This window comes from Piliocolobus tephrosceles, chromosome 6 (genome assembly GCF_002776525.5).
Source record: "Piliocolobus tephrosceles isolate RC106 chromosome 6, ASM277652v3, whole genome shotgun sequence".
Classification (NCBI taxonomy): Eukaryota; Metazoa; Chordata; class Mammalia; order Primates; family Cercopithecidae; genus Piliocolobus; species Piliocolobus tephrosceles.
This window is the reverse complement of record NC_045439.1, coordinates 51,768,412-51,779,747: the sequence shown is the minus strand read 5'-3', so window position 1 is coordinate 51,779,747 and position 11,336 is coordinate 51,768,412. Positions and strand designations below refer to the sequence as shown.

The following is an 11,336-nucleotide window of genomic DNA, read 5'->3' as shown; positions in this document are numbered from 1 at the left end:
GCTAATTTTGTATTTTTAGTAGAGACGGGGTTTCTCCATGTTGGTCAGGCTGGTCTGGAACTCCCGACCTCAGGTGATCCACCCGCCTCAGCCTCCCAAAGTGCTGGGATTACAGGCGTGAGCCACCGTGCCCCACAGCATAACCCTTTAAAACGTAAAAAACGTTCTTAGCCTGTGTTCTGTACAAAAACAGGCTTTGGGCCAGATTTGGCTAACCTTTAATCTAGATTATTACTAACCTAAATATCAACTATGGTTATTTCTGTTTTTAAATTTCTTTATACAGTTTCTATATTACTTAAGCTTTTAAAAGCAGTGAACATATGTTCTTATAATCTGGTGGGGGGGTGAAGCTATTTTCATTTTGGAGGGAAAACCCTTATTGTTTTAGAGGAGCTTTTATCTTCTACAAAGTGAATAAAATTATTCATTTTTTATGTATTTATCAACTGTATTATTTAGTACCTACCATATTGCTTTCCTTATAGGCTCAACAGTCACTGGAGCTTATCCAGTCAAAAATAGTAAAAGCTGCTGGAGACACTACTGTTATTGAAAATAGTGATGTTTCCCCAGAAACGGTATGTATTTTCTTCATCCCCAGATCTCTGAGCTAGTTACCTTGTGACCTGTGTGAAGAACAAAAATGTATAAGGTCCGTCTCCTAAAGTCATCTTTCTTGAAAATATCCTGTCCCTAAAATGTAGTGTTTTCCTTGATGTTTGATCTCATTTTTGCTTAGTGAGGTATGTTAATTTTAAGGTTTGTGTTGAGAGGTATGGAGCAGGGGTCCCCAATCTCTGGACTGTGGACAGGTCAGTCAGTGGCTTGTTAGGAACCAGGCCACACAGCAGGAGATGAGTGGTGGGTGAATGAGCATTACTGCCTGAGCTCTGCCTCCTGTCAGATCAGCGGCAGCATTAGATTCTCATAGGAGTGCAAACCCTATTTTGAACTGCATGCTCCTTATGAGAATCTCATGCCTGATGATGTGAGGTAGAACAGTTTCATCCCAAAACCATCCTCCCCTCACCCATCTGTGGAAAAATTGTCTTTCACAAAACTGGTCCCTGGTGCCAAAAAGTTTGGGTGTCACTGGCTTAGAGTATAGACTCTGGAGCTAGACTGCCTACATTTGAATCCTGCCTCTGCCACTTAGTAGCTATGTGAATCTGGGCAAATCTTTAGCCACTCTGTGCTTTAGTTGCCCCATCTGTAAAAGGCAATGATAATAGTACCTATCCTGTAGGGTTTTTGAAAGAAGTAAATGAGTTAATACATAAAAACACTTAAAATAGGTGGTACTTACAACAGTGCCTGGCACTTACTTAGTAAGAGCTCAGTATAAACTTTTTTTGCTGTTTGGAGTGTGCTTTCTTTTGTGGGGCAAATTTTTTCTCTGAAAGAAAAAATGGATATATTTCTGATATTCATCGATTCTGGATTTTTTTTTCTTTTGTGGCCAAGTGACAACATTTATAATGCAGTTTTCTTTGGTGCCAACTAGTTTGCACCACTAGTTAGCAAACAGTATTTCTCTATGTGTTTTTTGCTGTTGTTGATTTTCATGTCGTTGTTCAGATTTTTAAATGTTTGTATTTAAATCAGCAATATAACATTTTCTGTTGTTTGATTGTACATTTCTTTTCCTTGTGTATGGAGTTTATCATCACTTCCATTTTCTTTTCAGGAGTCTTCTGAGAAGGAGACAATGTCTGTAAGTCTAAATCAGACTGTAACACAGTTACAGCAATTGCTTCAGGCAGTAAACCAACAGCTCACAAAGGAGAAAGAGCACTACCAGGTGTTAGGTAAGGACAGCTGAAATATTGTTGTCTATGGGTAATTGACATTAGGTGCATGTGTAATGTATATTTACATAAATAAAGGAAACTCACTTCACTAGAGGAAATACTCCTTCTTTATCTCTCTCAGAACTTCCAGATGATAGCCTTCAGCTTTCTTGGAGCTTTAGTTCTATTTTGTGCATATTTTGAAGGTCTTGTAGCTTGGAGGGGTTATCTTTGCCTCCTTTGACCTTTGTATCAAACAGATTCTGTTGTAACTTGGCTGCCTGGGTTTGTGTTTGTTGCCTTAATACCTGCAACTGCTTCAGTAGTTTATTCTGTCTGTGACCTTTTCTCCCCCCTCCCTTCCTTCTTCCTTTTCTCCCTCCCAAAATAAAATGACCATAACATTTTAACTGAGGTAAGATTGCTGAACTGAAAGTAAAGTCACCACATTTTCTTAAAATTGAAAGCTGATTTTTATTTAAGTTTGCTTTTGTTAGGTAATCTAAGAAAGTCATTCATTAGCTCCTGAAGTGAGATTTTTACTTGAGGATAAGTAAACCCATAATTAACCAAGTCATGTTATGAGCTTTTATTGTCTAGATTACCTTGGAAGGCTCAGGTTTGGTAGCATTTTAAAATGACTTGTATTCTAGCTGGTGAGTGCAGTTTTTGTTTTTCTGGTTGTAGGTTGGTTTTTTTTTTTTTTTTTTTTTTTCCTAGTTGCTACCTGGATTTTACCTGTTTTATGAATAACTGAAGTCACACTGCCTAGAGTGTGATTAGAGTATTCAAATATGCACTGAATACTTCAGATATTCTTCTTTTGAAGCTATTTTCTCTAAAATAATCCTGATATCCTGGAGACCCTGAGGGGCAACTCATCACTGAACTATCCCTTTCAGAACCTCTGATAATACTGTGTTGGGCTATACAAGGCCTCAGGGAGAGCTTAGGTGTCCTGGAAAGGTTGGGATGGACTTCCATTTTGATGTTACAGGAGCATTTTGTCTCACTTTAGAGTGATCATCCTCTGGCCTACCTTGACACACGCTTTCCTTCAAAATGCTAATTCAGGTCAGTTATTTCTAACTTGACTTTCCATATAATAAGCCCAGCTCATTCTTCAACATATCAGCAAAAGTAATTAAGCCTCATCCCAAATCTTTTATCCTTGGTAAGCTGACTTCTCCAGTTTCCCAGTGTAAAAATTCTGCCACATTTCCTCGCTTTTCCAAATTAGGAAATAACCTTGCTTCCTAGGGAAACTATTCCTTCTCTCCTTCCCAGGACTTCAGCCTTATTCTCTCCACTGGCTCCCTCTCTTCAGTCTTGAAAACATGCCCAGATGGCTTATTTTAAGCTTGTACTTCCTTCAGGTTACCATCCTTATTTTTGACTTTTTTATTGTTTAGTATTCTTAAGAAAATACTCTCTTAGTATCTACTTATTTATTGTTATTGATTACTTTATTCGCTCTAGAATGGCGCTTCTTCCTGCTATTCCAATGAAATCATTTTTACAAAATCATTAATGATCACTAATTGCTAGATCCAATATAGGCCCTTCTTTTGCATATGATAAGATACTGAAAGTACTTATGAAATATGTCAAAAATTCTGACGTTAGACCTTTGTGTTATAAGGGAAGGGTTTCATTTCTAGAGAGCTTAAACAATGAAAAGATTGCCTGTTATCCCTTGCTTTGCAATATTCTCTCTTTAGCATCTCATAGATGTTCTTTAATATTTTCCTTTTCTTCCTAAATACATAGTCTACTCATTTTAAGTCTTAGGAACTATTTTTGGCTTGTCTGTTGCCACATTTGTTTTAATTGTATTACATTTGAGACTTAATATGAGTCATTGATATTAACACTTTTTCTTCTTGATTTACAAAATTGTAGTAATTTATTAAAATATATCTGTATACCCTCACAACACGGCAGGCAGCTCCCCTAAGTGATAGCGCCACATTTTTTTGTCAGCTGATAAACATAAGTCCAAGTTTGGCAAGTGGGTGGTTGACAGTATTATATCATGAATGATAGGCTGGATTGTTATGAAAATAGAGGCCCACCAGGCACTCTCGAACTTCATTCCTTAGGCTCTACCTGGCATTGACGTTGATAATTCTTCCTTATGTACTTGTGTTTTGGTTCCCATAGCTCTTTTTTATACCCTTTAAATGTTTGTGTTACCCTCAGGTTTTTATCCTTAGCTATCATTTTGCTACATATATTCTCCCTCCTGTGTACTCTATTTAAACTGACACGAGATAATTAAATTGAAAATACACATTTCTTAATCATTAGAATGTAGGTAGTAGGTTAATATATCTGATGTCAAGAAACCTTTAAAAATATACACAAGTACATATGAATTGTTTATGATAATGCTGCACATATTTCAATAAAGGGAGAGTTGTTTTTAAAAACAAATATGTAAGAGATAATATGCAGTAATATAGTTTTTCTAAATCCTGATACATAATACTTAACGTTTCTTAGAGCTGTAGGGGTAGGTGTATTTAACTGATACCTTTAATTTGTGAAAACTTTTCTTTTGGAATTTTTTTTTCCCATTGCCTGTTTTTCCTCCCCCCCATCAAATAAAAGAAAAGGCTACCATCCTCCTCTTTCCATTTGGGGGGAGTGGGAGATTGATTAAGATACCTTTTATATGAATTGACAGTATTGGTGTTTTTATAATATACTTTTTTGTTCTCAGAGATCTACTCTTTATGTTTCACATTTGCCTGGTTTCTAAGTATTCTAGGTGTATTTCTAACCAAATGAGAAAACTTTATTATCCCAGGTTACCTTATCTTGGAACCAGTTTGTAGAATCCTGTTGAGGGAGGATGATAATTTAAATAGCTGATACTTCATGAGTATGCCTGTAAGCATAAGCATGCTTCCAACATGTAGCAGCTCGTTTAACTTCACAACCACCCTTTGCGTTAGGTAGGTAGGTATTATTATTCCCATGTTACAGCAGACCCAAAGAGATTCTATAACTTGTCCATGGTCATACAGCTAATAAATGGATGAGCTGGGGTTTAAATCAAGGTAGTTTGGGCACAGGGCTTGTGTTCTTAATCAGTGCTTTTCTTCTCCCTAATTCAGGCACTGTGTTCCCTGATGTCTTTTGTCACTGTTTTCTTTTCTCCTCATTTTGTCTTTTTTTTTTCTGGCCAGCCTCTTACAAGTTTTGTCAGTTGATTCTGACTTTTTCCTAAAGTTGATATTTGATTTATCAGTAATGTATTGGAGAGGCTTACAGTATTATCCAGAAGAAATGGAGGTGAAGCTCTGTGTGTGCTCTCTGTACTCCCTGTAGCAAATAGATTCTTATGTGATTAGTCGTCTGTTGTTTCTGAAAGAAAAAGTCCTTTCATAGTGCTCCTGAAGTACGAGAGTTAATGCTGTGGAGAAAAACTTATCTTGTTTCTACACTGAACCTTGGCTATCATATGGATCAGGTTTTCATTTTCAGTAGTATGTTTACATAGCACTTGAGAGTTTAATGTCCTAGTGATCTTTTTAGACTTTCCGATCAACTGTTAATAGCCAGGGATAACTTTGCTTTTTAATTTTCCAATTGCTTCTTTCCTCTAAACTTTTTATTTTGAAAAATTTCACACATAAAGTTGAAAGAATAGTACAGCACCCGTAAACCCTCCACCTGCGTCATCTCTTTCTATACGTCTACATATTTTTTTGTTGTTAAACTAACTGAAAGTAAGTTTTAGTCATTATGACATTTTATCTCTAAGTACTTTAGCACACATCTCTGAAAACAAGACATTGTTTTACCAATCAGTAGTACCATTATTACATCCAAAAAGAAGAAACAGTAGTTACGTACTATCCAATCTTAAACTTTTATTCACGTTTTGTCCGTTGTACCCAATATAGCTTTTTAACTATTTTCCACAAACTAGGATCCAAGGCAAAATTTAACATGTTGTGTTTGATTAAGTCCTCTTAGTCTCTCTGATGGCTTTTGAAGTTTAATTTCTGTAGTCATCTGACTTAGAAAACTTCATATGACCTACAAAAAAAAAAATCTATGTCTGCTCTTTTAAATTATTTATTCACTGGGGTAAGATTGTATTCAGCCTCTTTTCAGTCAGTCACTTTAGCTTTACATTCTCTTGAGTAGGACTAATAAAAATGGATTACCAGTGTTGTTCTCTTAAATGTTTTCTAACATAATTCGGCTCACATTTAAAAATACCTACCTAAAAGCTTGTTTCCTTTGAATCCTGAGATTTTTCTCATTTTGATTACCATTAGTGTGAATTGCTTTGAGCCTAGTTGAAAGGGCCATGCTAGATCAAATGGAATATGTACTTTTGGTGTTTGACAGATGTCTTCTGATTGCTTTCTGTTGCTTTGTTTTAAAGTGAAATTCATTCTTTCTGATCTTTTACAGAGTGAAGTAATTGGGAAACTGTTCATTTGAGGATAAAAAAGGCATTGTATTATATTTTGCCAAATTAAAGCCTTATTTATGTTTTCACCCTTTCTACTTTGTCAGAAACACTGAACAGAGTTTTGTCTTTTCTAATCCTTGTTAGACTACTGATTTAAAGAAAGAAAAAAAAAAAAGCCAACTCTGTAGACACCTTCAGAGTTTAGTTTTATAATAAAAACTGTTTGAATAATTAGACCTTTACATTCCTGAAGATAAACATGTAATCTTTTATCTTATTTTGCTCAATAAAATTGTTCAGAAGATCAAAGTGGTAAAGACAATGTAAAATTTAACATTTTAATACTGATGTTGTACACTGTTTTACTTAACATTTTGGGAAGTAACTGCCTCTGACTTCAACTCAAGAAAACACTTTTTTTGTTGCTAATGTAATCGGTTTTTGTAATGGCGTCAGCAAATAAAAGGATGCTTATTATTCAAACTTGACTTGTTCTAATTTTTATTGAGGTTTAACAGATTTCATTAGTAGTACAGATCATTATAATTTAGAATACAGCTATTAATTGCAACTATTCAACAAGGTAGGTTTATGTAGCTTCTATAACCTTTCTAACTGGTGCTCAGTTTGGTCCACTGTAAAGTGCCCAGGAGTGCTGGGGTTTCAGAAACGACAGAGCAAACATTTAGGATTTCAGACTTACCACCCACATTTCAGGTAGAGGAGCTCTATTTTTACCATTTCTATAATTTTTTTGAAGTAATAATAATTAACTTTTAGTTTTCTTTTTCAGGCACTGTTACACAGTTTAGATGTGTTATCTTTTTTGTTGAAAGTTTCGTTGTTGTTACTGTTTTTTGATAGAGTCTCACTCTGCTGTCTAGGCAGGAGTACAGTGGCGTGATCTGGACTTACTGCAACCTCCACCTCCCAGGTTCAAGAGATTCTCATGTAGCTGGGATTACAGGTGTGCACCACCATGCCTGGCTAATTTTTGTGGTTTTAGTAGAGAGGGGGTTTCACCATGTTGGCCAGGCTGGTCTTGAACTGCTGACCTCAGGTGATCCACCCATCTTGGCTTCCCAAAGGGCTGGGATTACAGGTGTGAGCCACCATGTCTGGCTGATGAAAGTTTTTTTAAATAATTGGTTAAAAACACTTCAGATGCTAAATAACCACTGAGAAATACTTTGTGCCATTCAGTACTAAAGTACCCATTAGGCTGCACTGTGGTCATCTTGTTATTTTTGTGCACATAACAGTCATGCTTCTGTCATGGGGCCTTTGCATTTTCTGTTCTCTGGGCTTGGAACTCTCCTCTGGAATGTCAGCTTTGGCTTGCTGACATTCTCCTCTGGAATGGCAGCTCCTTCACTATGTTGAAATCTTCTTAAATGTCACCTTTCTCATTAAGTCTTGCCTGACTATCTACTATCCTTCCTGCCCTCCCTATTCTACCTTATTGTCTGTCGTGCTTGATATCTACTCCCCTTGCTCCATCAGTAAGGAAGCTCCACAAGGGCAGGAAATATCTCTTTGGTTCTTTGCTGTATCTGTGGCCTGAGACAGTGCCTGATACTTCATTGTGCTCAACTATTTAAATGAATGAATGGATAAAATTCATTTTTGGAGATTGAATATTATCTAAAGTGGTGTTTCCTAACACTGCACATACAGTATTTCTAAGGCATATAGAAATCAACTGAAGTGACTTCTTAGGGCCAGTCAGGACTGGTGTGGGGATTCACGCTACCTTTTGCTACCTTTGCTGCTTTCAGCAAATCATTGGGAAATTGATCCGAAGGTCAGATAGCATATCATCAGCCTCTTACCTTTGTCCTTTGCCATTGCCTAAAGGTGCTCATGTTGCTGTCACCTGTAACAAACAAATTCTGCCTTCCAAGTTATGGTGTCTTCTTACTACTCTTTCTCTCTTCAGAGCTAAGTTCCTCAGAAGAATTGTATAATTCCATTATTTTTTCAACCTCTCTGTATGTTTTAATTAAAAAAAATAAATGTCAAAGGACTCTGGGGACACAGTTCAGTCTCCTGTCAGTTTGTATCCCTTCCCTCAACATCCCAACCTTACAGTCATTCATCTTTTGCCTCTGAAGTAGCAGGAAGTTCACAACATTGCCTTTTCTAACTTGACAGCTGTAATTGTTAATGGTTCTTGTATGACATTAAAAGTTGTGTCCCTGATACTTGCATCAATCTGTCCTTTCTCACTACAGAATCACATAGGAAAAAGCTTATCACACTCTCAGTGATTGTTCACATATGCAAAGATAATTCTATGCTCTACGTTCATTCCCCTTACGGTTAAATATTCCCAGCTCCTTAGTTGCGCTGAGCGCTTAAAGGCCAAACTAGCCTCCTTGCCTCATTAATCCCCGACCGTTCACCTTCTCCCAGTATATTACAAACCTGTCTCCAGGAGAGGAAGGGAGCATCAAAAGAGAAGGAATCCTGTACCATCAAACTCAAATGACTCTCCCTGCCACTATCACAGTCAACTGAGGCAGAAAGCCCTAAGAAAATCACACATTGAAGAAAGCTTACAGGAAGAGAATAAAGAATAGTCAGGGGCAGACTTCTTGATCCCCAAAAAGAGAAGAGAGATGTGGAAGGGAGGAGTGGGGATGCCTGTGAAACCGGCCGTACCCTTGGGTTTGGTGTAGGAAAACTAATTCGTTTCTTGGAGGTAGTGTTGTGTAAAGCATCCAGGCTTGAGCTGTCTTGCGTGTGTGTCACTCTAGCTGCAAGAGGCTATGTGGTGTATAGCTGTGGGCAATAGCTGTATTGCTTACAGAGTTACAGCTAGATTTTTCATGTGTCTTGCATCCCAGGACAGAGACTGCATATGGGAACCTGCCACTTGTGGAATCTGCCCAGGATGAGATGTAGGGAGAAGCAGTTACCACCAGAAGGAGGCTGCATTTACACCCTCAGTTAAGACATGTTTGTCCCTTGACCTCATTTGGGTCCCCGGAAAAGGGAGGGCAACGGAGGAATGAAAGAAAAGGCGATTCCTTGTTGACATTATTAAAGCCAGGGGACAGATGAGAGATGGGTTATTACACTGGATTGGACTGGACTTGTATTAACCAAAGTTACAGAACAGCTGTGGGGTCTGCTTAGGATGTCCAGAAGAGGGAGACTCCGCAAAACATGGTTGAAGACCATGGTTGGGAAAGGACACTAAGTTCTTAGGCTGTTCTGCAACCTGAGTGGTAGATTTTTTTTCTTGACTAAATTTTTGTCATTTTTATTTTCCTAAAAAATCTGGCCATTTTATATTTGTTGGCAGAGTTCTACCAGGCAACCAATGTGCTACTTGTACAAACTATCACATGCCAGACGTTTTTTAAGCAGTTACGTTAGTTCATTTAATCTTTCCTAGAGTTTAACTGGCCAGGGGATTGTGCTTTCATCATCTTCATTTTATAGATAAGGAAACTGAGGCACAGGGAGGATAATTAAATTATCCAAGGTCTCACAGCTACTAAGTAGAGGAACCAGGTTTCCAACCTCCAACCTAAGCTGTCTGGCTTGATTGCCTTATATATACTCATTTAAAAAAAAATTTTGTATATATGTGCATATGCATTTATAAATGTGAGTGTAACTATATATATAAATTACTAGAGTAATTTTTAAAATTAGACTATACCTAGTCTTATAAATTTTTTATTTTTTTTTTTGAGACGGAGTCTCGCTCTGTCGCCCAGGCTGGAGTGCAGTGACTAGATCTCAGCTCACTGCAAACTCTGCCTCCCAGGTTTATGCCATTCTCCTGCCTCAGCCTCCCAAGTAGCTGGGACTACAGGTGCCCGCCACCTCGCCCAGCTAGTTTTTTGTATTTTTTAGTAGAGATGCGGTTTCACCGTGTTAGCCAGGATGGTCTTGATCTTGTGACCTCGTGATCCGCCCGTCTCGGCCTCGCAAAGTGCTGGGATTACAGGCTTGAGCCACCGCGCCTGGCCTAGTCTTATAATTTTAAAATTTACTCATTCGTTCCTGATGTTAAGGTGCCTTCTCTCATTTTGTCTTGATTCTACTTTGCAAGGGATTGCCTACCTTTGTGGTTGTCAAAAGTATGGTTTGCAGACCCCTGGGAATCTCCAAGACCCTTTCTAGGAGTTTGCAAGGGCAAACTTAATTTTCATAATAAGACATTATTTGCCTTTTTCACCATACTGACATCTGCGCTGAATGGTGCCTCAGCAAGTGTTAAAGCAGTGGCTCCCAACTGTGGTGTTAGTTACTGTATTTACACCACTACTCACCCCAGTAAAAGTCCTGCTACAATATCAAAGTCACCTGAGAATGTCTTCTGATGAGCTCAGTAGTGATGGTAATGAATGTGGTTTTGTGATATGTGTAATGAAATGTGTCAACATTTGGAAGATCTGTATAACTCAGTGAACCAGTATTTTCCAAATGATCAATGGACAGTGTTACAAAGTCATGTGTGGGTGAAAGATCCCTTCAAAAAGCAAGACAGGGCTGGGCATGGTGGCAGGCACCTGTAATCCCAGCTACTCGGGAGGCTGATGTGGGAGAATCACTTGAACCTGGGAGGCGGAGGGTGCAGTGAGCAGAGATTGTGCCACTGCACTCCAGCCTGGGTGACAAGAGTGAAGCTCCATCTCAAAAAAAAAAAAAAAAAAAAAAGGCAAGACAAACCAATGGATTTTAATGTAACAGTGCAAAAAGTTCATTGATATCATTTCAAACTCCATATTGTGATTAATCTTTAATAAATTACCGCTTGAGTTTGGCTGTAGCATTAAAGAATATCCACAGTTGTCTGAATGGCTGCTTTTTTTCCAAGGATATGTCTGTGTGAGGCCAGATGTTTTTCATACACTTCAACCAAAACAACATATCACAACAGATTGAATTCGGAAGCAGTTGCCTTCTATTAGGCCAGGAATTAAAGAGATTTACAAGGCCAAGTGCAGTGGCTCATGACTGTCATTACAGCACTATGGAAGCCCGGAGTGGGAGGATACCTTGAGGAGGCCAGGAGTTCAAGAGCAGCCTAGGCAACATAGGGAGACCCCCCCTTCTCTACAAAAAAGATCTGCAAATATGTAAAGCCA

General features: G+C 38.2%; 1 protein-coding gene across 12 annotated transcripts in view; it reads left to right on the top strand.

Annotated features, from left to right (window-relative positions):
- Window positions 1-6,711, top strand: part of KTN1 (kinectin 1) — a 103,683-nt gene extending 96,972 nt beyond the window's left edge. For all 12 annotated transcript variants that reach the window (XM_023231241.1, XM_023231175.1, XM_023231218.1 and 9 more), the window contains 3 exons: window positions 489-581; window positions 1,691-1,811; window positions 6,228-6,711. In XM_023231241.1, coding sequence (XP_023087009.1) covers window positions 489-581; window positions 1,691-1,811; window positions 6,228-6,232 — 219 coding nt within the window. In that variant the 3' untranslated portion in view covers window positions 6,233-6,711. The remainder of the gene's footprint in view (window positions 1-488; window positions 582-1,690; window positions 1,812-6,227) is intronic.
- Window positions 6,712-11,336: the final 4,625 nt, after the last annotated feature.